A 24,663-nucleotide genomic window follows, 5' to 3' on the forward strand; every position below is an offset into this window, starting at 1 on the left:
AATGAAGATGATGGGCCAGCCCCAGAGCGATGCCTGAGCACTGGCTCCCATAACCGACAGCCGTGTGCTGGTAACAAACAGTGGAGCTGGGCAGTCGAATAAAAAACATATGAGAGAAAAGGCCAGACGAGAGAGGAAAAGAAGGACAATAACATTCCAAATAAGGGAGATTAGCAGGTAAAACATTACAATTTCTTTTGAGGGAGAAGATGGTAAAGCAGATAAAACCCAAGGACCAATGATAGAGACAATTCTAGCAGTGATCATCTTTTATGCAGTGCATCTTTATCTTCCCTGATTAGGATAATTTTCTCAGGTCAAGGTTTGGGTTTGGTGAATGCAGATAGTAAACTGGGAGAATGATAGGCTGGGCAACATGTAATCAACGGCAGGTTAATGACCCTGGCTGAAACTTTGGAATTTGATGAATCTATTCATTTATTGAGCCTCACATCTAATAAGAAGAACCATCGATACTAATATAGAAGGAAGTGTGGGTGAATGACTTTAAATGATAGGAGGTATTTTATACACATTGATTAGCATGGAAGAGAAAGCAGAAAGTACCTGGTTTTCAGACACTTGGTTTACAAATAACTTATGTACATTAATAGCCTTTTAAGATCCTTCCCATTTATTTCTTCCTCAACCCTCCAATCCCTTCTTCCTCCTGCAAACACTATTGGTCAAAAATACAACACACTTACAGCTTTGAGTAAATTTAGTGGAATTGGAAGTAGAGGAAGGGAATAAGCTATGAAACATTTATTCCTACAACCTTTAGTCAAAGAAATGTTACTCGGAATGGGTTAGAGAACTAAGATAAATTTAAAACAGAGAAAGGGTGGTACAGTGTCTGTTATGGTCAGCATTCTATTTCTCCTTGACTTTGTCCATCATGAAGACGCGGTAAGAAGCAGAGTTTGGAAATGATTTGAATATGAGAGTTGACATCGGAAGGAGATTTCTACACAAGACTCAACTAAATCTGTAGTACCCTCCCCCATCCTCACCCTTCTCACCTGTATTTCCTCCTTCACTTGTTATAGTACCCTCAAGTCCCTTAATCAATAATTCCTTTGTTCAATATATGTCCTGTATTGGAAGTTCAAGTATGTTATGGAGGTCAAAGAGCTATCAGTCCCACATCCATGAATGTGAATTCTATATTACTGCTGGCCTTCAGATTCCCAGGCCAGAACCTTTTCGGTGAGGACATAGAATTACTTACAGGAGGTGAGAGATGGGTAACGCTGGAGGAAGAAGATGGGGGAAATCCTATTAGGGTGTTAAAGAGAGTTTTGGGGGGCCTCCAGGAGCAATGCTGCAGAGAAGGAGGGAGCAGGTACTAAAATGTTAATACATTAACAACTTCCTTTAGGGTCAATCCTGTCCCAAAGAATAAGGTTAGAACCTTTTTCTTATTTCCTACTACATTTTTTTGGTTTCCTGTTCTCAGTCTCTTTAGAGAAAAGTAGAATTTTGCTGAATTATTTATATTGCTTTATGAGAAAATTGATTCTGGGATCGATCCTTGGATCATAGCCTGTTCATAAGCTGATGACTCCCTGAAATGCATGACTATTTAGCATGCAAGAAAGTACCTGTACAAAAAAGTGCTAATGAGAAACATGGAGGTTTGCACATTTAAAAATTGCTCAGAAGTTAAATGTGTATTCAGATGTTTGATCTCCACGGGACTGGAAGGAATGAAAGGCAATGGCTCCTGTGATTCTAACTTGGAGGCTGCCATGGAGAGGCCTCCAATACAGTGATTCTTAACTCTTTGGAGTTATTCATACCTTGGGGGATGTGAAAATTGAATGTATTCTTCCCATAATATGCTATATTTACAAAATCTTGCCTATGTTTTCAAGGGCTTCAGAGACCTCTCTAAAGACTTCTAGTTGTCAGACACTAGGCTAAGAATTCTTGTTCTATTGAATTCAGGGAGAACACTGGCCCATGTATTCCTATTTGGAATAGAAAAAATCCTATTTAGGACTAGACTGTAGGGAAGGGGTGGAGAATCCATCCTGGTGTTTGTCAGACCTAGTGCATTTAGAATTTGAGAGAGGATTTAAGACCTGGCACAAAATACAGAAAAAAAAATGTATAAGGCATGGTTTTTTCCTCAAGGAAAATTAGATTTGGTTAGACTAGAGTATAAGAGACAAGAGTGGTAGTACTAGGAGTTGTGGCTGGAAAGGTAGACTAGATCTGGATCATGAAGGGTCTTGAATGCCAGGCTAAGAAAGTGAAACTTAACTCTGAAAGCCAGTATGTTCCAACCTACACTCATTCTTGTACAATCTTCATCTTTTTCCTATCCTGTATCTATATACCAAGACTACAATTAGATCTTTTTCTTCAAATTGATTCCCCTTTAAATTTTGTATTTATTTAGGCTTAATATCCATGGTTTTATATTGTTATAATTACTTCTAATTTATATGCCAATAAAAACATATTTCTTAAAATAAAAATATTAATTTGCATTTCACCTGAAATGATCTTGTATGCGATCAGGATTCCTCACTTTGGGAAACAAAGTGAGGACAATGAGGGTTTCTGATTGGGTGGGTGGTTACATTATGAGAGCTGCTCTTTAAAAGAGTCATTCAGTGATTGCTTGTTAAATGGAGAGACTGGGGGCTGTGACTCCTCACAGAGACCAATGGACTAGGTGAGCATGATAAGACCCTGGACTCAAGAAACAAAGTGGAAATACTCCAGTCTGTAGGAATATCTTCCTAGAGTTGGCACTCAAACTAATTGTCATGTAAATTATAGTGTAATTAAGCTCTTAAAATGAATAAAATAATACAAAATACATTTATTTTTGTGTATTATTTACATTTTGTTTCTTGTATTATTTTTATTTATTTTTCCCAATAAAAGAGAGTATTTTCCATCTTTTTTCTGTTGTCTCTAGTCTACTGATATTTTTTGATGACTATGGCTGAAAAAGGAAAGGGGCATTAACATGCTATGCTTCTTTGTTGCTTATGAGAGAGAATTTGAGATCAAGATAGTGAGGTTGAAAATCAAATGGGCTTTTTCTGTACATTTCTCTGGTCTTTCCCCATTTTTTTTTGTCATTTTAATTTTTCTGGTTAGCTGAAAAATAGACATATTCTTGTCCCATTGTTGTCTAGCTCAAAAACACAAGGAATGCAACAGAACTTTGTCTATATAAGGCATTATTATTATAACTTATACATCATAAGATGACAGGTGGTATTATTAGCTGTCTTGGCAAGGAATTATATAAATGATATGTCCTTCTAATTCCTTTTTTATTTCAATGAATATTTTGTGAGAAGGACGTAGGATAAGTTGATGTTTAATTTTGGGCTTCTAGTTAGCCTGATTAAAATACTATGCTGGAAAAGAATAATTTCAGTTTGCTCTTGATGTAGAAATATCAAGTGATCTGGTCTTTGTGTGTACATTGATTGTCCTTGTAGAAATATAATGACTATTACTACTGCAGAGGGCATTTCAGGAATGTCAACCAACAATGTACTTTTTTTCTCTCTAAGAATCTCAACATCTAATGAATATTTATTCTGATTATTCTAGGAATAAGAGAGAAAATGGCTTCTACCTTAAGGTCATTTTCAACTTGGTCATATCTAATATTTACAACATGGAATCAGTTAACATATGGTACAAAGAGTCCAGGACTTGCAGAAAGATGCCCTTGGTTCAAGTCTTGGGGTTGCTACTAACTAGCTGCCTGACCCCTGGACTTGTCACTTAAGTCTTTGAGTCTTGGTTTCCCTCTACAAAATGGTGATCCTAATACTGACCTTAGCAAAGTTGGTTATAGTATCAAATGACATATGTCAGATGACATAAAAATGATCTTCGTTAAATATAAAGTGCTATATAGATATCATCATTATCATCATCATCATCACTACAATCAAAGTATTTATTGAGTGCTTATTATGTTCTTTGCATATATTAACTTGTTTAATTCTTATAATTAACCACATAATAGAAATGCTATTATTATCTCAACTTCCTGGAGGAGAAAACAAAGGCTTTTAGAGATTAAATAACTTGCCCATTGTTATGTATTAAATGGCAGATCTGGGATTTGAAACCAGGCAAACTGGCTCCAAGGCTGCATCACCCTTCCTAGAACAGTCATATTCTAATTATCTAAAAGAGTTTCAGAACTTCCACAAATTAGTCTGTAACCCACTGTGTGTTGGAAACTAACATGGAAAATTTAATGGAACAATACTTCTTATGTATTCTCTTTCCACTGTATCATTTAAAATGTTTGGACTTTATAAATTACATTAAGAGGATATTCAAATAAACTTAAAAGGAGCTAGGTACACTTTGGCATTGATCTGAAAGCGAAATTCTGTTTCTCCCCAAACATTGTGTTGGAGACAACTGTTTTCTATACTTGATACATGACTCTATGATTTTCAGCTATTTTGCCTAACAAGTCCCTTTTTTAGGCCAAAACCTATAAGAGGTTTCTTTCCCTCATGACCGTAGGAGGTCTACTGAGCTTATTTGGTCATTGGTGTTACATAGGGAAGGTGCTGGCTTGCTTTTTTCCTATCACCTGGCATGTCACTGAAGGAAAACTGTGCCTCATGGACAATTTTAGCTAGGACTGGGGAAAAAAACAACAATGGTTAAAGTAGACATCTGTGCTTATACTCTACTTATTACCTGCAGTTACTTATAGAATAACTATAATGGCAGCTCAAGTTATTGAGTGCTTCCTAGGAGTCAAATGTTCTTTACATACTCATATGCTCAAATGCTTAATTCTCCCAGCAACCTAGGGCAGTGGGGGAACTGGGATCATCAGGAATATCTCCTTCATGGTGCTGAGACCCTAATCCAACAAGTAACACGAATGGCCCCTGCCCATAGTATTAAGAGTCTTGCAAACATCTATTTTTCTAAACAAGAAACACCTTGATAGGATGCCTATCTTCAAAAAGTGAGAAAACCTCTCTTCAGAAGTCCTACTTGCTTGTTTTTTATGAACCTATGAAAGGACAGGTAGAGAATTGTTCCTCGGATTCCCAAATGTGGTAAGAGAGTTGTGACATAATATCAACATACAATTTACCGTATTTCCCCATGTATAAGATGCACCCTTTTTTGAAAAATTCAGGGTGTAAAAACTGGGTGCGTCTTATACAGTGGTTGTAGATTTTTTTAACTTGCATTTCCGGCTTTTTCGCACTTGTTGTTTTTGCGCTCATTGTTTCGCACTTGTTACCGGTATATTATGGTAGGTTACGTTTTGCCACGTTCTGCCCAGAAATGGCTCAGAAAAGATTTTCGTACAGTGCTGAATTCAAGTTAAAAGTGATCCAGTTTGCAAAAGTGAATGGAAATTATGCTGCTGAACGTAAGTTTGGTCCTCCTCCAACTGAGAAAACAATCCGAGACTGGCTATGGGAAGAAGAAACCCTACTAAAAACGCCATGGCAGGTTATGAGAGGCAGTATATGAAGACAGTGATTAGTCATCAGACACAGATGAGGACAAGCTAATAGTTGGGAGTTTTGACAGTGATGAGTTGTATGAATTTTATGATGAATAAAACTTGAGTTCAATAACTTTATGTAATACATTTTTTTTTCAAATTTCAGGCCCCAAAATTTAGGTGTGTCTTATACATGGGAGCATCTTATACATGGGGAAATACGGTATATATGTCCTCATAAATAAACAAATCTATGTTCCTGCATTGGAAGGTAGCAGAGTTGGGTCTCCAGAGACTCATCTGTACGGCACAGACAACACTCTTCTGGTGCTTTCCCTACTAACTAGGGGTGGTTCATCAGCTGCGGGAGATTTAGATTTGTTAAGTGTCTGCTATATATGCTATGCTACTAAGCACAATTAGGGGTGAGTGAGCACAGGGGAAACAGAATAAGGAATCAGACACTGATTCTGCTCTCTAGAGCTTACAGTGGAAGTTAGAGATGCACATAATAAGATGTAAAAGATAAGTACCACAAGAGAGTTACAAATAGATAGGTGAAGAGAATTCCAGGCGTAGATGTGTGGGTATGTAGGTGTGTGTGTGTGCACACATGGGCATGTATGTACATGTGTTTGGCCATTGATTGTGGCTAACGAGAGTGCTCTAAACTTGAACAAACACAAGGGAAGGAGGAACTTTAAAAATAACTGCAAGGAGATTAGTTTGGTTAGTGTGAATGGTCCATAAAAAAAACACAATGAAATTTAAGTCTGGAACTAGTGGAGATGGGATAAGGCATGCGCAGGAGTGTGGAGGGTGAATAGGAGCTCCAGGAGGCAGCAGGAGCAGGAACTGGCATCATCTCCTGGAACTCAAAGGCTCTACACACAGAGCCTTGTGGTTTCCACACGCACAATCAGCTTCACAGTGTGCTTGTCACTTGGGGTTCTCTTTTCTTGGTCCTGATATGCTTTATGACCAGTCCCCTCCTGAAGAGGAAGGGGATAGAGGGACACTCACTCCTGGTCCCTTACATTTGTCCCACACTAATATGCTGCTGTGCATAGTTTTTATCTCTTTGATTTTTGTTTTTCCCTCAATAACAATGATGGAACTTAGCTCACGGATTAATTTCTAGGGGTATATATGTTCTCAGAAGGTGACAGGTTTTGAGATGTTGTTTTGACCCAAGGTGGGAAATGAGCAGAGACTTGAATTTTTTCAAGAATGATATAAAGTGAGTAGAAAGTACTCGTACAAAAGGCCCATCAATGCATGTTTTCCATGAGGCTACATGACCCAGAGGCCCGGGTTTCACAAGCTAAATATGCACCCATAATGCAGTTCTTTATTACATACATCACTAGGATGATGGGATGAGAAAGATGTATTTCTCCAGAACCAAATCCCTTAGCTGAACTTGGCAATGGTTAGACTGACCTCAGAATAGTATGTCCTACTTAGTTTGTAAAGGGAATCAAAAGAAACTTGAAGGATGTAAGAGTGAAGAGGAATTCCACTCTGCACTGCTTCCTTGTTTTGTGTGCTAAGCTATATGAGTACAGCATGTTGAACTGAAGCTACTTGGGCCCTGCATCAAGACAGTCCTATTGTGGCTCTTTCTGCTGTGCACACATCCTTCACCTTCTCCTAGCCTCAGTTCCCTCTATTGCTCCCTTCAAAGGAGGAAACCAATGCCTACCTCATGTACACCTCCTTTATAAAACATCTAGTTCTGGCCATGCACATAAATAGTCCCTCAAATATGGAAATGAGTATAATTGCATTTACGATGAAAAAAACCCAATTTCTGCCCAGATGTGGAGATAAGGACAATTCATTTCTTGCTATGATCACATTGCCTTAGCTGACAGTTAGGGATACCTCACATGTTTTGCGATAAATATCTCACATTAAAATGCAGTAGACCTTACAGCAGGGGCCATGATTAAATGCCATGACAATTATCAGGCAGAATCCCAGGGAACAGTCCCATGAAATACCCGGAGAAGTACTTTCAGCCTCATTTGGTTTTATGATTTCCAACTGGTTCCTAGAATTTTAATCTTCACTGCCTCTCTAGGAAATTTGCAGGATTGCTGTAATATAGTTCTGATAAGGCTTCACAGTCAGCATTGGCATTAGCGTTGGAAAATCAGTACTTAGGAGAAAACCCATACTGCAGCATGTGGAAGCTCACAGTTTCATGCGCCTCCTTGGGGGCAGAGAAACCACGGAGCTGAACGGAAAAGCACAAGTGCTGTGAGGAAATGCATCCTATATGGGAGCATGCTGGTAGCACTCTCTGGATTGACAGAGGGCTCTCCTGAGACACCAGCAGCCATGGCTGTGAACCCTATCTGCACGTTGGCTTCTCTACCTGGTGGGAACAGACTATTGAGGTCTATGGGTATTCAAGGTTTGGAGGTGTTATCCCGTTTTCCTGACCTCCACTCCTTTTAACTCCAACCTGGAAGCTGCCGAAAGGCTTCTCATAAAGGTCGTGTGGCTTTTTTCCAGAGATGGCACTAGCTTACTTGAATCATGTCCTCTTTTTCTAAATGGTTGGCTTCTCAAACTCAGACATTGCCTCCCTCCCTCCCTTGGCAGTCTCGGTGAGCCACTGTGTGCACCAGCCACTGACTTAGGCATAGGGACACCATGATAAATAAGATGATTCCAGCCCATGTTTTAAGGAGCTCACAATCTAGTGGGGAACTGGTTGAAGGCAGCTAGCTCCAGCTCTTCTCTATCTTACCTATTGCCCTGTGGTTGAGCCTTTTAGGGTCTGGCCCTGGTGCCTCTCTAGAGGAGAAGTGCTCCCTCCTCCCCCCACCACACACACATACACACAACGTTCCCAGAGATAATCGTTCCAGGATGCAAACACAGAATTGAGATGCTCCAAAATCTGAGTAAAATCCACCACTCAGGTTTAAACAGTTCCTTTAACTCCAATTTCAGCAGGTGACCTCAAATGACCTTTGAGAAGCATCTCTGCCTGCCAATGCCTGCTGAGAACCTATCTAAAGTGAGAGATTCCCTACATTTGCTTCCATGAGACAATTTCTGAATAAAAATATTTTCCATGGAAATTAAACACCACTGCTTTTCAGTCCTAGTTCCTCATTTACTAATCAAGAGATTTTAAATCTCCTCATCTGTAAGGTGAAAACAATAATCATACCTCTCTCACTAGGACAGCTGTAAATATCACAGGAGTTAACACATGTAAAGATTTAGCACCTTGCCTGGCACATAGCAAGTGCTCATTAAATGTTAGCTCAGTTTTTAATTTCTGTTCACCTTAACAGGCGGCCTCTGTGATTACATCACATTTGTAAGACACTTTTCCCAGATGTAGGAAATGTTTTAATAGCTACTGGAGGGTGCTTCAGAACCGACAGAAGTTTCCAACATTCCTTGGGTAGGTTTCTCCATTTTCTATCCACAAAGATCAGCATATTAGCCTGGACCCTGTGTCACTAAGATATGTGACAATCAACACATCAGTGATTCACTACTCACAAGCAAAATGAAACCCCAAACCTAAGAGAGGCTCAACTGAACCATTTTCCAGCAGGAAACCTATTGAATCTCTTCAATTCATTTGCTTAAGGCAATCAGAAGCATTGGGGTGAGCATCAGTAGGAAATGATGCTAAAACCCTGTTGCATGTACTTCATTAAGTCTGGGCAGAAAAAGTGGTGTCTTAGTTACTGAAGGGAGGAAACTACAGGAGCCACTGGGGCCTGAGGAAGGTTGTAAGCGTGACTCAAGAAAATGGTTAAACGGACAGAGGGAATATGGAGAGGGCTTTGCCACTCACAGGGACACTGTGTACATACCAGTTCCTTCTTCTTCATGCATTCCATGAGGATGATGAACAGATGCTGAGCTTGGGTTCGAGTGTATGTGAAAGTCTTCTGGATGGTCACCAACAGCTGGTCCCTCAAGGATTCATTGATAAGTCTGTAATTAAAAGCAATGTCCACACAGGTCAACCCAGCTCCTATTTAGTACTTGTTCCTGAGAAATATTATAAAACACAAGAATATGATGATTTACTTTAAACAGGAATTACTTCTTCCTGTATTTTTCACATGAAAGTTATTTTGACTGGGGTAATTAAGAAACGAACAAAGCAGTGCCTTTAAAAATAAATCCTTTATAATGTCTCAGAACCTAAAAGTGTAAGGTAGGAACATTGATTTCATTTTTTTTGTCTCTCTTTTTCTTTCTTTTATATGGCATGTGTCTAATACTTTCTTCCTCAAGTGCTGTTATTAAAAAATGCCTTCAATTAATCATTAGCATCTTGGTAAAAGTTTACTGTTATCTAAAAATTGAAATTTCATCTTCATCTCTAATTGTGGGAAGGTTATATGTCGGTAATGGATTTTTGAGCTCAATGCGGATAAATAAAACTTATGTTTCCTCTAAAATAATTTCATGTAGGTGGTAGCTTATCTGGCCTATAATTCAGGTCATCATTATTTATGTCAAACTTTTGCTGTGTCACAACCAACAAGAGTCTGATCCTGAAGGAGGAATCATATCCAATCAATGCTCTATTATCTCTTAAATATGAACCAATCATAACTAACTTTCAACTCCTCTCTAACTAGCCTCTCTAACTCATCAAGAACTGGGTTATCTCCACCAGCCATCAAATGGCAGGGAAGAAAAATTCAGTTTATTATTAACAGATACTGTCCAAGACAGAAAGATAAAACTGCTCTCAAGAACCAGTGACAAAATTCTCATAATTTTCCTAGTATTTTAAAGTTTACATTTTTTTCATAATTGAAGTACCAGCAACTCCTATATACAATAGTAAAATATAATTATTATCTCATTTGATGCTTACAGGAACCCTATAGGCAAAAGATTTATATTTAAAAGGGAAGAACATTTTATCCAGAAAGAGCCAGATGCTTAAGGTCACTCAGCAAATAATTGGCTCGGCCCGAACCAGAACGTAGTTCTTCCGGTTCCTTGTCTAGCACTTTTTCCACTATACCATGCTGCCTCTTAATTGCCAAGTGCACTACACCACTGCCTCTTTTCATCACTGTGGCTATTTGAACAGGAAATTATGAAATTTCCTTTAACATGAAAGCATGACAAATTCTGTGGCTTGAAAGAAAGATGAGAGGCTCCTATCAGTGGCTTGCTTGCCTCAGGATTTTGTGAGGATTCACCTGGGCCCACTAGGCTGCATATTATGGTGGCCCAATTTGAGGAGGGTGTATTCCCAATGACAGGATTATATCAAGGAATGTCACTCATCTCAGTGGTGGATTGGGTTACCCTGCTGCCCCAGGAAGATTTATATCATGAACATACATTTAGAAAAAGAAGACAGTCCGGATAAGGTTGAAAAATGATACAAGATTCTCTGACTGGAGGACTCTGTGGCCTTCAGTGTGGACCAGTCCAAAACCATTCATTCATTCATTCATTTCACTCATTCATTCACTCATTCATCCATTCATTCAACAATTGCTTAGTGATGTCTCTTTAGTGCCTGGAGCTGTGGTGTATGCCAGGGCTACAGGGATAGATGAGATATATACACTCTCAGCCTGCAATGAGCCTTCACACCCATGGAGTAGAAAGACATGAACCAGTAATTCAACTGTGACTGAGAGTGGTGGAGAGGTAGAGAAGCTTGTGGTAGTTGAATATAAAAATCTAGAGAATTCAGGGACGATGCCTTTGAGGAAGTACTTTTTATCTGAGAATTGAAGAATGAATGAGACTTAGTGTGGACAGGAGGGTGGTGGGGTTGGGTAAGAGCATTCTTGGCAGACAAAACAGCATGAACAGGCCTCGTTTGGAGAAAACAAAATCAGGTCAGTATGGCCGGAGCACAGAGAGTTAAAGAAAGAGTGGAACAAGATGGAGCAAGGGATGAGCAAGGGCAAGACCATGGGGCACTTTTGAGACAGTGTTAGAGATTTTGGGTTTTATCCCCCAGGCAATGAGAAGCCATTGAAGGATTTCAGTTGGAGAGTGACATGATAACATTTGTGCTGACGATTAATGTTCTTGAAGAGTCAGGACATGGGCACTCATACCTGGTCATGCATCTACTTGACAGGTAACACATGTGGATGGGTTTAGAGAGTCTGGCATTACCAGGTGTACTTAGATGCTGTACATGATTAACAATAGAAGACACCCCCGATTAGCCACTTGATAGATCCAATCATTTGTCTGCAGGTGCTTAATTTTGATAACAACTCATAATTTGTTTTCCATTGCTAACTATCTATAATAAAATCCCAGTTCCCTGAGGTCATTAACTGTGTAAGGGATCCGTCTGTCACTTGCATCCAGCCTGTCACTTTGTAAAATATGAGGAATGATGTGTACCTTAGCTGACTGGGGACTTCAATGGTTCAGAAAGATGAAAGACACTAAGAATCTTATACTCTTTAGCTCAATTTTGCAGCTTGCTGAAGTTGTGGTATTGGTTAAGTCATTTAGCAATAAGAACCATGGAGTTCTACTTCCAGGAGTAGAAGGATTCTCTAGGTTGGTTGTTTTCCAGAGTGTGGGACGCCTGTCGCTGATGGAGCAGAGAGGGTTTAGGTGGAACAAAGATGATTTGGTCCTTCCAAAGCACTAAGTTATACTAATTAAACATTAAGTAACTGTTAATCCTGGTTTAGTTCTTTTTGCACCTGATTGCATCAAGCAGAACATCTCATTTTTGATGCTTCTTTGCCCTTAACAGCTCCTCATCACTTGCCAATCTCCCTCTTTTGACAAAGAAATAACATATTAGGTCCCATGGCTTTGACAGAAGGAGTTTAAAAATATTGTTTGGAAAAGATCCTGCATAACATTTGACATGTTCATAGCACATCATGGTTTATGACATTCAGCGGGCCATGGCGATAATCTCATTTTATCTTCACAACAATCTGTGAGTCAAGCAGGTTTTCCCTTTTGCAGAAGAGGAGGCTGGCTCTGAGAGGTTAAATGATTTGTGCAAAGTAACATAGCTTAGTGATCTCAGCGTTTGAGTTGAGTCTACTTCTACTGAATTCATCCTTCCCTCCCTGGTGCTGCTTTTCCTGAATTTAATCTATAAATATGTCTTGTAGTTTCCTAATCATCTGCATTGGAGTTAGAAATTTAAGTGTAATTTGTTATAGGAAATTGACTTTACTTTTGGGATATAAGATCTGAAAGAAATCAGACAAATTTGGAGGAGACAGGGGAAACTGGTGAGGACCATAGCAAAGTGCATTTAGTACCTTGAAAATTGTATTTGCTTCTAATTTTCACAAGCATTTGCTGTGCTGAACCAGTTGTTTTACATTTGGCAAAAAACTTCCTCTGTCTTCTCCAGGACCCTTTCTTATTTTGTGGCCACGTTCCATCAGATACTGGGAAGCCTGCTTTCTTGAAATTATTGCTTTCCTACCTCTTCCCATTTATCCTGCAAAACGCTGGAATGATTTAAAAATCTTCACTGTGATAATTAATCACCAGCAAAAATAGAAATAAGTCCATTTTAGCTTTCTTTTTATGGCATTAGCATAGTGATTATAAATTTCTCGACATCAAAACATGGTCCTAGTATTAGGTCAAATTTTAGTTCTAGAATCCGGTCTTTGACAAAGTGGTGCCTATTTATGGAAACTGTTCATCTGTGGCTCCGTATACCAATGCTATTTTTGGTATAACTCAAATTAGAAGGCTTTATGATTTGGGAAGTGTAGTCATTGAAGTGAGGAAAATCTTTATGCTATGGCATTTGTGTTTCCATTTAAATGCTGTACTTGTGATCAGATTAGTCAGAGTTATTTGAAATTGGTCAATGTTCATCTAGTGCTCAGCGTAACCAACACAACTTCCCACAGTTGCTATTAGTATTCTGTTCAAATGCTAGGAATACCACCCACATGCACACAGTTTTCTCGGAATGAACTTAATTACCTGCAATATCAGAGTTTTGTTCCTAGATTCAAAAGTTAAAAAATGCATTTAAAATTCAATGGGACTTGAAGAGCTAGACTTGAGTTAATGATTTTCAAGGAGTGAAGCCCTTCTAATGTAATAGATACTCTCTATTAATTTATTCAGATACGATTTGAGAAAGTGTTACTTACATAAATAAAAAGGATTGTTAATGATACAATCTGGTATTTAGAAGATATCACTTCCCACTGAATCTCTAATGTGCTAAAGAAAAATAAAATTTATAATTTGCTTGAAGCCAAAGCAAACTACTACATGTAACATTAAGGGCACAGAAAAATTACATGTCTTGCCTAAGGTCACAGAGAATGGTATTTTCCTTGTGTTCTTCTTCTCCTTATTCTTCTGTAGTAAAAGTCACCGCTGCCTCCCAAATGTCATGACTCAGTCATTAAGTAACAGCATGATTCTTTTCAAAGAAGGGCAACACTGTGAACAAAAGCATCATGGCCACCAGGGCCAGGCTGTCTGGAGGGAAGTTGTCACTTGCTGGCTGTGTGATCTTGTGCAAGTTGCCTTTCCATGTCATACTTTTCATATATGTAAAATGAGAATTATAACACTTATACACTTGTGGATATTAAATGAATTAATCTTTGTAGAGAGCTTAGATACGTGCCTGACACAGAGCAACTTTTATGTAAATATTTGCTATTACCAACACACTGTCCTACAAAGCTCCTTAGGAAAGAGTCACTGAAGTATTGCATCTTGTGAAGCAGACGACCAGTGGCTGGGGCCTCTGTGTGCAATGCAGAGCTCTGCCCTGGGATGACCAGTGCTCTGCACACCTGGTAAGCCCGGTGGTGCAAGGCCACTCCCAATCCAGGCTGGTGATTGGTTAATCACCAGTTTTTTCTCACTCTTGAGAAATAGAAGTACTAAGCATAGTTAGGATACTTAATTAGTGTGAAACCTTGTAAACAACCCATGTAGGCATCTGCACATCTATTTATTTATCCATTCAACAAACAATATTAGCCCTACTATGTGCCAGGCACTATCTAGGAGTAGACAGATGAAAATATTCAATCCTGGCCTTAAAGAACTCATAGGGCTATATACCATATATTCTGGCAATCTATTAATTGATAAGATACCCCAAATTTAGTGATGTGAAACAGTATTTATTTGTTGTGTTGATGATTCTGGGGATCAGGAATTCAGGTAGAGTATAGAGGGAATGACTGAGCCCTGCTCCATGATATCTGGGGTCTCAGCTGAAGTGGCTGGAATGGCTGAGGATAGCTATAAAGGTCAACTGGTGCCATAGGTCTGGTACCTTGTCTGGGATGATTGAGTGCACTGAGGACTGGCTGGCATTGCTGTCTCCAGTGGTTGCAGGTTAGGCGGACTTCTTACATGGCAGCTGGCTTCTCTCAAAGTGAGGATTCCAAAAAGAGTGTTCAAAGAGGCCCAGAAAGAAACTGCAAGACTCCTTTGACTTAACCTCAGAAGTTCCAGAATGTGATTTCCTTACAATCAATTAATCAAGTCACTATGAGCTGCCCAGATTCAAGAGGAGGGAAGGAACAGACTCATGCTGATGGAAGAAAATTGTGAATATATACAAAAGGAACATATTAATGGTTATCATCTTGGCAATAAGTGACTCCATCGAGTGATTGTATTCAGAGGAGACACTGTAAAGCTTTGATCTTTCCCACATTTTAGTGATAAACGGCCTCAGCTTTTTAAACTTTAAATTCCCTCTTTTAAAAGCTGATTATGAGAACCAGAATTTTCCTTAAACATGATAGCCTAACCACTCACAGATATTTTCAAAATGTTATTACTGATTCAAAGCATAGAACCTGCAAATATTTTCTTTTCATCCAGTGGCCTATGTACATTTATTTAGTACCTATTATGTACCAGGTATTTCTTTTATGCCTCGGGTACCTGGCGGGAGCCTTTTTTCCGTGGATGCTATCATCATTCACACCTTGTCTCTGTTAAAAGCTGTTTGTAATGGACATCGTCAGTAAAATATGTGCATGCTTGGGTCAACTTGTAATGCCCAGGTAAGTCACCTGCGAAAACAGTGGGGTAGTTTCTTGGTGCCCTCATCTCACTTTGGGGTCTGTGTGGAAAGGAAAAGGAACAGCAGCACCTGCCAGAAACTAAATACAGAGAAATCTGACTTCCTAAAATACTGTTTTGGTCTACTTCCTTCTCTGCCTACCTTGGTTTGGGCCCTCATCATATCTTATTTAGATGGTGCCAACACACCACTAATTGGTTTCTTCTCTGGCCTCCTCTCATCCATTCCCCACAGTGTTGATCGAATGGTTCTTGTACAAAGCAAACATGATCTGATCACATCCTTCTTAAAACTCTGCGACAGCTTCCCATCGCTAGCAAGAGAACATCTCGCCTTTTGATAATTCTGGAGTCCGTGTGTTTTAGTGAAAATGCTAATCTGAAAATTCTGCTAAGGGGATTGGATCTTAAGGATAAAGGAATGATACAACTTTAGAGCAACAGTTTTACAGATGAAGAATTTGAAGCCTGCAGAGGTAAACTGACTTAGTAAAAGTTATATTACAGCTGAAAGCACCAGAGCTGGGCTTAGAGGACAAGGAAATCAGGGACGAAGAATCTCTGATAATGAATTATACAAACCTAAATATATAGGCTCAACTCAGTGTAGTAAAATTAGTGATTTGTTGTTTAAATGACTGTATACAAGTGGAGATTTCTTCTGTTTCATCCCTGGAATAGGATTTTATATATCTTATGTGTGAGAAGATTGAGTCATGTGATTTCAAGGATCCACTATTTTCTCAGAGTTACTCTTCTAGTTCATCAGATGCCCAAAGTTCCTTGTAGTTAATTAAAAGGCCAATAAATGTTTTGTTCAACAATTAGAAGTCCTAAGAGCAAGTCGGAAGAAATGATGCTTCATATTAAACTTACTCTTAACTGTAATTGACTGATATTAATCAGTCAGTTGGATAGAAAGTTGGGGAAGATATGAATGGAACACACAAAAGTGGCCAATAGATAGGATGGGATGGATGAGTAGATTAGTTTGCCCAACTTTACATTAAAAAAAAAAATTTAAGTATATTTGTTATATAATATTATATTAGTTATATTAACTTCAGGTATACAATATAGTGATTTGACATTTTTATATCTTACAATGTGATCACCCCACTAATTTTAGTAATCATCTGTCACTCTGCAAACTTATCACAGTATTATTGATTATATTTCCCTTCACCTTTTTCACTCATCCACCCAACCCCCTCTCCTCTGGTAACTATTCATTTGGTCTTTGTTTCTATGAGTTTATTTCTGCTTTGTACTGAAGATCAGCTTCAAATAAAAATGGCCTCTATCAGCTAAGGCCTGTGTGAAATAGTACCTCTGATCTTGTTTTGGTATCTAGCCTAGAGAAGTTGTTCACCTGGGGTTTTCATGAGAGTTCTTACCTAGCAATGTGAAGTAGCTAGAATGATCTTAGAGAAGTTGTTTATAATTGGGCAGATTGCACACACCTTGATGATGTAATCTGTTCAATAAATTTCATTTACCACTATCCACAGAGTATGCATTTCTTACTTTTCTTCACTTTCTTTTGTCTTAGTTTTTTTAACCTACTCTAGAATCCTGAGCCAGATATTATAAAACAGAAGGCACAGATACACATACAAAAGGAAATAGAAGGTGGGTGGTATAGTGGGGTTGAGGGTGGTAAGAAAGATACTTAATACCTAGTGTAAGAGAAGCTTTGTGCCATGCATTTTATATCTGTTGTTTCATAAAGACAATTAATGTAAGAAAATCCTAACTAGACTCTAACTTGGATGCAGGGACTATACATTATATTACTTACATATCCTCTTAGTGCTCACGCATGTGCTAAAGACAGGCTTTTCCATTACCTTCTGAGCTTGACTCCCCTCACTCTTCTCTTTTTCCCCATAGCATATCTTTCTAAATATTATACATGTTTACTTATTATGTTTATTACTTACTATCTAATCTTGTCAAAATGTAAGCCCCACAACAGCAGCAATTTTTGTCTTTTCGGTTCACAGATGTGGTTTTTGTCAGTGCCTAGAACAGTGCCTGGAACATAGTAGGTGTTCAAAAAACATTGGTTGAATGACTGAATACATAATATTGTTTGGATGAAAGAATGTAATTTAAAAAATAAAGGGGACAATGGAAGTCTGCCAGGCATTCAAGGGTGCCCAGGTTTGTGGAACCTAACTGCAGAAATGTTAGAGCTATGAAATTCTATTATATTATATACGGTGGCCATAAGTCATGAGGCAATTCAAACTTAAATTTATTACAATTAAATAAAAATTAGAATTCAATTCCTGAGCCACTCTGGCCACAATTCAAGTGCTCAGTGCTTATCTGATTGGATAGCAGAGATATAGAACATTTCCATCATCACAGAAAATTCTCCTGGAAAGCATTGCTCTTGGGGCAGACAGAGCTGCCAAACTCTTCACATAAAGCGGGGACTAGAAGGACATTTAGCTGAAAAATCCTGAACAGTGTCCCTGCAATTTTTCTTCTTTCTTTTCTCTTTGGTTATAAATGTGCCCAAAAGTAGAAATTGAATTGTTGCCAAAGGATACAGGGACTGCCACATGGTCAGGTAGCTTGTTTGCTGCCAAAATTGTAAGGAAAACATCCTCAGAGTTCATTCCAAATGAAATCCCATCAGCAACTATCGTGCAGAGAGCTAGGTAAAAAGAATAGTCAAACTTTTTATTGTTTTTTAGACCCTGCATAAAAGATAGAATCAGAGCTGGCCTAGATGTGTAGGCTCCTTGGGCATGCAAAAACACTGGCATCTCTTCAACTGATATGCTTTAAAACTTAGTCCAACATTTATTCAGAAGAGTAGTTTTTTAAGCAGGTAAGTTTCTTATTTTTTCCTTGGCTTCATAGTTCAGTATGATATTTGATGAATGAATGGTAGTGATATTATATGGCTATCTCTAAGAGTGTACCTTCATTCTAGAGTAAGAGTAGAACTCCGTGACATATTGGGGTTGTAAATTTCTTTCTTTGCATCATTATTAATCTATCATAGTAATCTTTCCTCTGAGCCCAGATATGGCCTCAGAATCATTCTCAACACATCATTCCAGGAGGCCAGTACAAGTTGATTATTATGGACACTCAAGATGAAAACTATTTGTCATCCCTGTACTAGGGATAATAAAATCTCAAACATACTATCAAATGGTGAAAACCAAGGAGATCATAGGGTTAAAGAACTCCAAACTTTAGGTCTGTCTCCAAGACACTAAACTGTAGCTTCCATGAATTTAGAGGAACCGATTCTTTACTGCTTACTCAAGACCTTCAGGGGTCACTGCTCTTGGATGGATGCTTGATTTGCATTGACTATCCCCAGAAAATACAAGAAATGTGTATATCAACTTTAGGACAGTTGTCCAACAATTAGGACAATAAAGACTTTATTGAAACTAAATGGAAACTTTTCTAGACAACAGTAATCCAGACCTGTGTTGACCTTGGAATGCTATTGTAATGCATTTTTAGTGTTTCTCTGGTTGAAGTAGCTTTTAGAGCAGGTGGTCACTATTGTATTTAGTTTTCATAAATCCTGTGGGCCATGATCAACATCTGAGAATAACATGGGGAAACTGGAAGAAACCCTTAATGTACATTACGAACATTATCTATTAATAATGATACTACTGGGTGAGATGTTAATGCACTATATTTCTAGCAGCTGCAGCAGGCTCTAATGTCAGCCAGGTTGATTCAGAATTCATTTCCTCTAAGGTAGAGGAATTCAATACCAGAACATTTTATTATCTGTGACTCACTCAGATGTGTTTTAAATGTGTTTGTAGATTTTTAAGCCCTCACTACTTCTTTTCACCAGAGAGAGGCTATGCCATAGAACTTCAGGAAAAAACATGCTAGAAATTAAATTGGTAAAGAAATACATCTGCTATATTGCATATTTCAAAGTTGCTAAGAGAGTAAATCTTAAAAGTCCTCATAAGAAAAAACATTTTTTGTAACTATGTAAGGTGATGAAATGTTACTAGACTTATTATGGGCATCATTTCTCAATGTATACAAATGCTGTCATTATGTTGTACACTTGAAACTAATATAATGTTATACAGCAAAGAAACCTAAATTTAAAAAAATAAGAATAAGAAAAAACAGAAATGTATGTGTACATCATGCTAAGGCAGAGAGGCCTATAACTGCGCTTTGTGTTTGGAAGGCAGGGGGAGGGAAGCTTGGTTGGGTTTTCAGGTGAATGGAAGCTTCACTGAGATGGCTCTAGAGAGAGGCTGGGGCCAGAGTGTAGTCTTGAGTCTGAGCAAAGGGTTGGGCACAACCTGACCTGTAGATTTATGGTCTTTACCTGGGTTCTTCAATGAAGCCTCTGTAATTTTGAGGAGGAGCCCCAGAGCGGCCTCGGAGCTGCCTTCGTGGGTGAGAACCAGGCAGAGAGAGGGAGGCTCTAGGCCAGTGGTTCTCAAATCATGGTCCCTGGACCAACAGCATCAGCATCTCCTGGGTGCTTCTTTGAAATGAAAGTCACCAGCCCCAATCAGATTTACTGAATAAGAACATTTGAGGTGGTTCCCAGCAATCTGATGTTTCATAAGCCCTCTAGGTTATTCTGATGCAAGATAAAAATTGAAAACAAGTGGTTTAGGCCCTCTACGCCAGCTTCCACTATAATAAACCTTTATCTTGTCTGTTTTATATGTTGCACTTCTACCTGAGATTTCATTTGAGAAGGGGGTCCAACTACTTTAAAAAAGTGAAGATCAAGACTATGGGCAAGCCGGAAATTGGGACTCTTATTAAACGATTGCCCATTGCAACTGTAAAGTCAAAGAAAAGTGAGATAGGACCTTTTAGTGCCCAACGTGCTGAACCTAATGACTGCCAGCGTCCTCTCAAATAGCAGAGAGAACCATCATTCATAATCAGCTAGCACCAGTTCTCTTTTAAATACTTTTGCTTTTCTTATCCTCTTTTTGTTTTCTTTCTCTTTCTAATCGGTCATATATTTTGAACCAGTCAGAAATAATTTTCAAAAGAAACAAGAAAGTGAACTGTATGCCCTCGGGAAATCCATGTAAATAAACATGCTAACAGAGGATTCTACCAGTTCTGTCAAATTTTTTGTAGTAGAGCTTTTTTTTCAAAAGAGGAAATTTCAAGTCTGACAGATGTTTGGAAGCAAGAACAGCTGTGATAAAGAATGAAATAAGGTGATACATGCTAAATAAACTTTTCAAGTCAGCTAGGTTCTAAAGATAAAATTTGGCAGAGGGCACAAAGTGCTTGTGGTAACAATGCAATGACTTGTGTATGAAGACTCCATATGAGGCATAGGAAGTGAAGATGCTATTTTTGAAAACACCAGAGAAGTACAAAGAGAAATCTAATGTTTATAAATTTTAAATTTTCTGAAAGGGCAGTCCATGGACCCCTCTTGTGGAATCTTCTGTAGTTTTGGTTTCAAATACATTTTCCAGCACCCCAGCCCGGGTTCACTGAATCAGGATATTTAGGGGAATTTGTACCTTCTACCACTTTACAGGTGATTCTCAGGAAGGCTACAGTGTAATAGCCACACGCTTAGGTTGAACATTTTCTATATAACAAGCAGCCAAAAGTTAGCTAAGCAAACCTCAGCGAATAGGAGCATAACTGATACTTTTGAGATTTTCACTTGTCCTCGGTGGTTTATCTAAAGTTGTGGGCAATGGTTCCCTAAAAAGGATTTCCTCATCATAAAGGATTACCCCGCTCTGTGTGTTTCTGATGTTTGCTGCTTATGTTCAAGGCCATATTTTCCCAACTTGGAGTTGAGCAATTCTAAACTAAATTTAATCAATATAGAGACCTGATTGGTCAATTTAGATCAATAAAACTTTTCCCCTCACTAGTACTTTCCCCTATGAACTCTAGATAATTTTTTTTAAGGTCAATGCTTAATTCTCTCCCCATGTTGACACACATAGAGGGATCAAATAGCAAACTATAACGCAAAAGTATTTATTTTATGCTTCACTTTCCTAAATAAATGGAGCTACTCTAGCTTTGTGGAACTTGGATACGATGATACAGGTATCTATACAACCATATCTTCGTACATTCCACAGAGGGAAAAATTGCAGTAGTAATCTCTCCATAAAAATTTCATCTTCTACTCCAACCTGTGGCTCTTTCTGCCTTCTTAGAACTCAGTAACTAACATCTAATTGAAAATTATTTGTTATTATATTATGTCAGATGAGATTATAAGTCTCAAGGAAAGGCAAACTTCTTGCCTAAAACAAGCATTCAAAGGTGATTCATTGATTTGAAAAGACTTGTTATCAGTTCTAGCTTTAAGGTTTCACTTATATTTTAAATGAACACACACACACACACAATTATAGGCATTAGTGTATGTGTAATTATACATAATTAAATCAACTTTTATATTAAATTAATTTATCAATTAAATTTATTTACATTAAATTTGAGTCTATATAATTCAATTTTATAATATATACACACACACAAACACACACCACCACACAAAACACCACCACAATACTCATACAACTTGTTACCAACTTTCCTTCAATCCTATTCGGATTGATTCTTTTTCTGTGCTGAGTTTTATAAGGCACAAAATATTAGCTGTTTCTTGGTCATTCATGCTGACCTTCTGTTCAGATCCAATTTTTGATGGAAAAGGAGAGGAGGAGAAATAGAGTCATTGTATGGTCATTTTGTGGAAAATTAACATACATGGTTCCATTGAATAGATTCTTGTGAGGAAAGCTAGACTCAAGTACTTTGTCCTCTGTGCTTTTATAACACTTTACACATTTATTATAGCCCATGTGACCTAGTGATCTGTATTCATGTCTATGTTCCCATCTCCATCATAAACTCCCTGATAGTTAAGGCCATGTCTTACTCATTCTCTAACAGTTCCATGCATATAGTAAGCACTCAATAAAAGCTTACTTGGAAAACAGTTTACAAAAAAACAAAAGAAAAAAACAAACTTTTATAAAGCCACCAGTGTCCTTTGTCTGTACAAGATGTTTCCAACTTCTCTTACTTCCCTTTGAGAAAGTTAAAAAACAGAATCAGGTTTTGACATGCCTTCCTATAGAAAATTCCAGAAAAGAGACAGGTAAGATGAAATTGACAACAGCTAAAATGGACACTTGAAGTCGGCATGCTTGGTATCTGTTTCATTCCTGCTCACTTGACATTCCAATTACGTCTAAATCATGCTGGAATGTAAACCATCGCTATCAATTTTTTTCCAGCAGATTTTATAGAGACAAATGATAGGGCTGTGACAGCCTTCAGCTTTAGGTTAAAAGCTCTTGAGCAGCAGAAGAAAATATTAGTGACCACTGTATAGAATGACATGCTCTAGGGAATACAGATTACATGGGGGTTTCTAAAATGACTAATTTTCCAGAGACTTTCCCTGTTTTTTGGTCATTTTGATATGTATTTGGAGAGAAGCAAGCTTTTGTCATATCTCTGCTGGGATATAGTTTTATAATTTGAAGTCACACAACATATTTTTCCTTTTTCATCTCCACTTTGTGTTCCATTTATGCCTTTACCTCAGCTAATCTAAAAATGTAGGGACCCTTATCAAGCTCCCTTTAAACAGGAAAATCAGGTTTTTATTTGGAATGTATTATTGCTCATTTTCTCTTCACAATATCTAATTCAAATTGCACTGGCACATAAGAATGTAAACAAGTAAAACTTAATTATCTCATCCACTAAAAAGAAAGGATAATTATGTAATATAGGTACTAAATATCCCTACCACAGCAATCATATGACAGTATGTAAATGTATCAAATTAACACACTGTACATGTTCAATTTACACAATGTCATATGTCAAATATATTCGATTAAAAAAGAATGAACAGTCTTTTAGTAATTGCCCTATTGATAATTTCCCAAAAGTTATGAACAGACTACTTAAAAGCTCTAAGGTATTCTTCTACTGCAAGTTCTACTTCTTGTCCTAGGGTGTTTAAAAATGGTAAACCTAGATGATTATTTTGAGACAAACATGTCAAAAAAGCATCAGTCATAAAATCTGGATTAATGAGGGGCATCATCCCAGAACGCACATTCATTCAGATGCCTTTTCACGCTGACATTTTTCATCTGTGCAATAATTGCTCGCTGCATGATACATGAGAGGATAGATCACATTTCTTTGCAATCTGAGACTTAGGTTGACAATTATCAGGCAAAGTAATATCTGACTTTGACTTCAGGCACCTGCTGCCTGAGAGGCCTTTCTGCCTTGCTGAGTCAGACACAACATAAAGTGGGATCTAGGTGTTTAAAAATCTGGGTAATTGAATCTAATGCTACTTAGGTAACATTAATCTATTTATGTTTGCAGTGTTTAGTCATTTGTGATTCAGAAATAAAATTTGATAATATTTTTAGTTAGGGAAAGTGACTTGTGACTCATTCTAAACTGTGGCAGATGCGAAATGGAAAATCCAGTACAACAAGGAATAAAGAGTTTGACCATTTCTTTCAGGTGGTATGTGCCACAGAGCAGAGATGGGGAGAAAAAGACAGAAATAAGAATTTATTATAATTATCTCCTAGTTTACCCAAACCCCTTTGTGTTATGATAGATATAGTCATGTCTTTTTCTACCTCAAGTAATCTTATGTACAAAAGTTAATCAGTTTTGCCAATTGTAATTTGCTTCCAAAACAATTTCCTCTCAAATTCATATTTTTAGAAGGTGGCTAATAACAGGGAATTTAAAGGCAGGCTATCAAGTTCACAAAAGTTAAAATAGAGGTGTGAAGATTCTATTCATTCCTTTAAGGTTATAAAATGACAAACTATATAGCTGAATATACACTTTTATAGTCCTTGGGCCTGTGTTATTTAACAACCTATAAACAAACTTTAAAATTTTTAATCGTGTTTAAATTACCAAAGTAACTGAAAGCAAAAAATAATTATTTTAAATCCCAATTCAAGTTTTATAAACAGGGTGTATATGTTTCCTATAGTCAATTTTATATGTACAACATACACACTTATATAATTGTTCATATAAACAAATGATAGGCATTTATATTTATTTGTAGTGAAACATGTCCAAAGTCTGTTGGACTTTGTTGGAAATCA

The 24,663-nt window shown here is 37.8% G+C and overlaps 1 protein-coding gene across 1 annotated transcript in view; it reads right to left on the minus strand.

The window, feature by feature from the left end:
• Positions 1–24,663, minus strand: part of TRPM3 (transient receptor potential cation channel subfamily M member 3) — a 536,483-nt gene that overhangs the window by 171,500 nt on the left and 340,320 nt on the right. Inside the window, exon 8 of the mRNA XM_019626368.1 lies at positions 9,328–9,451. Within this exon, the coding sequence (XP_019481913.1) occupies positions 9,328–9,451 (124 nt within the window). The remainder of the gene's footprint in view (positions 1–9,327; positions 9,452–24,663) is intronic.

The sequence above is a fragment of the Hipposideros armiger genome, unplaced genomic scaffold (genome assembly GCF_001890085.2).
Source record: "Hipposideros armiger isolate ML-2016 unplaced genomic scaffold, ASM189008v1 scaffold_668, whole genome shotgun sequence".
Taxonomy (NCBI): Eukaryota; Metazoa; Chordata; class Mammalia; order Chiroptera; family Hipposideridae; genus Hipposideros; species Hipposideros armiger.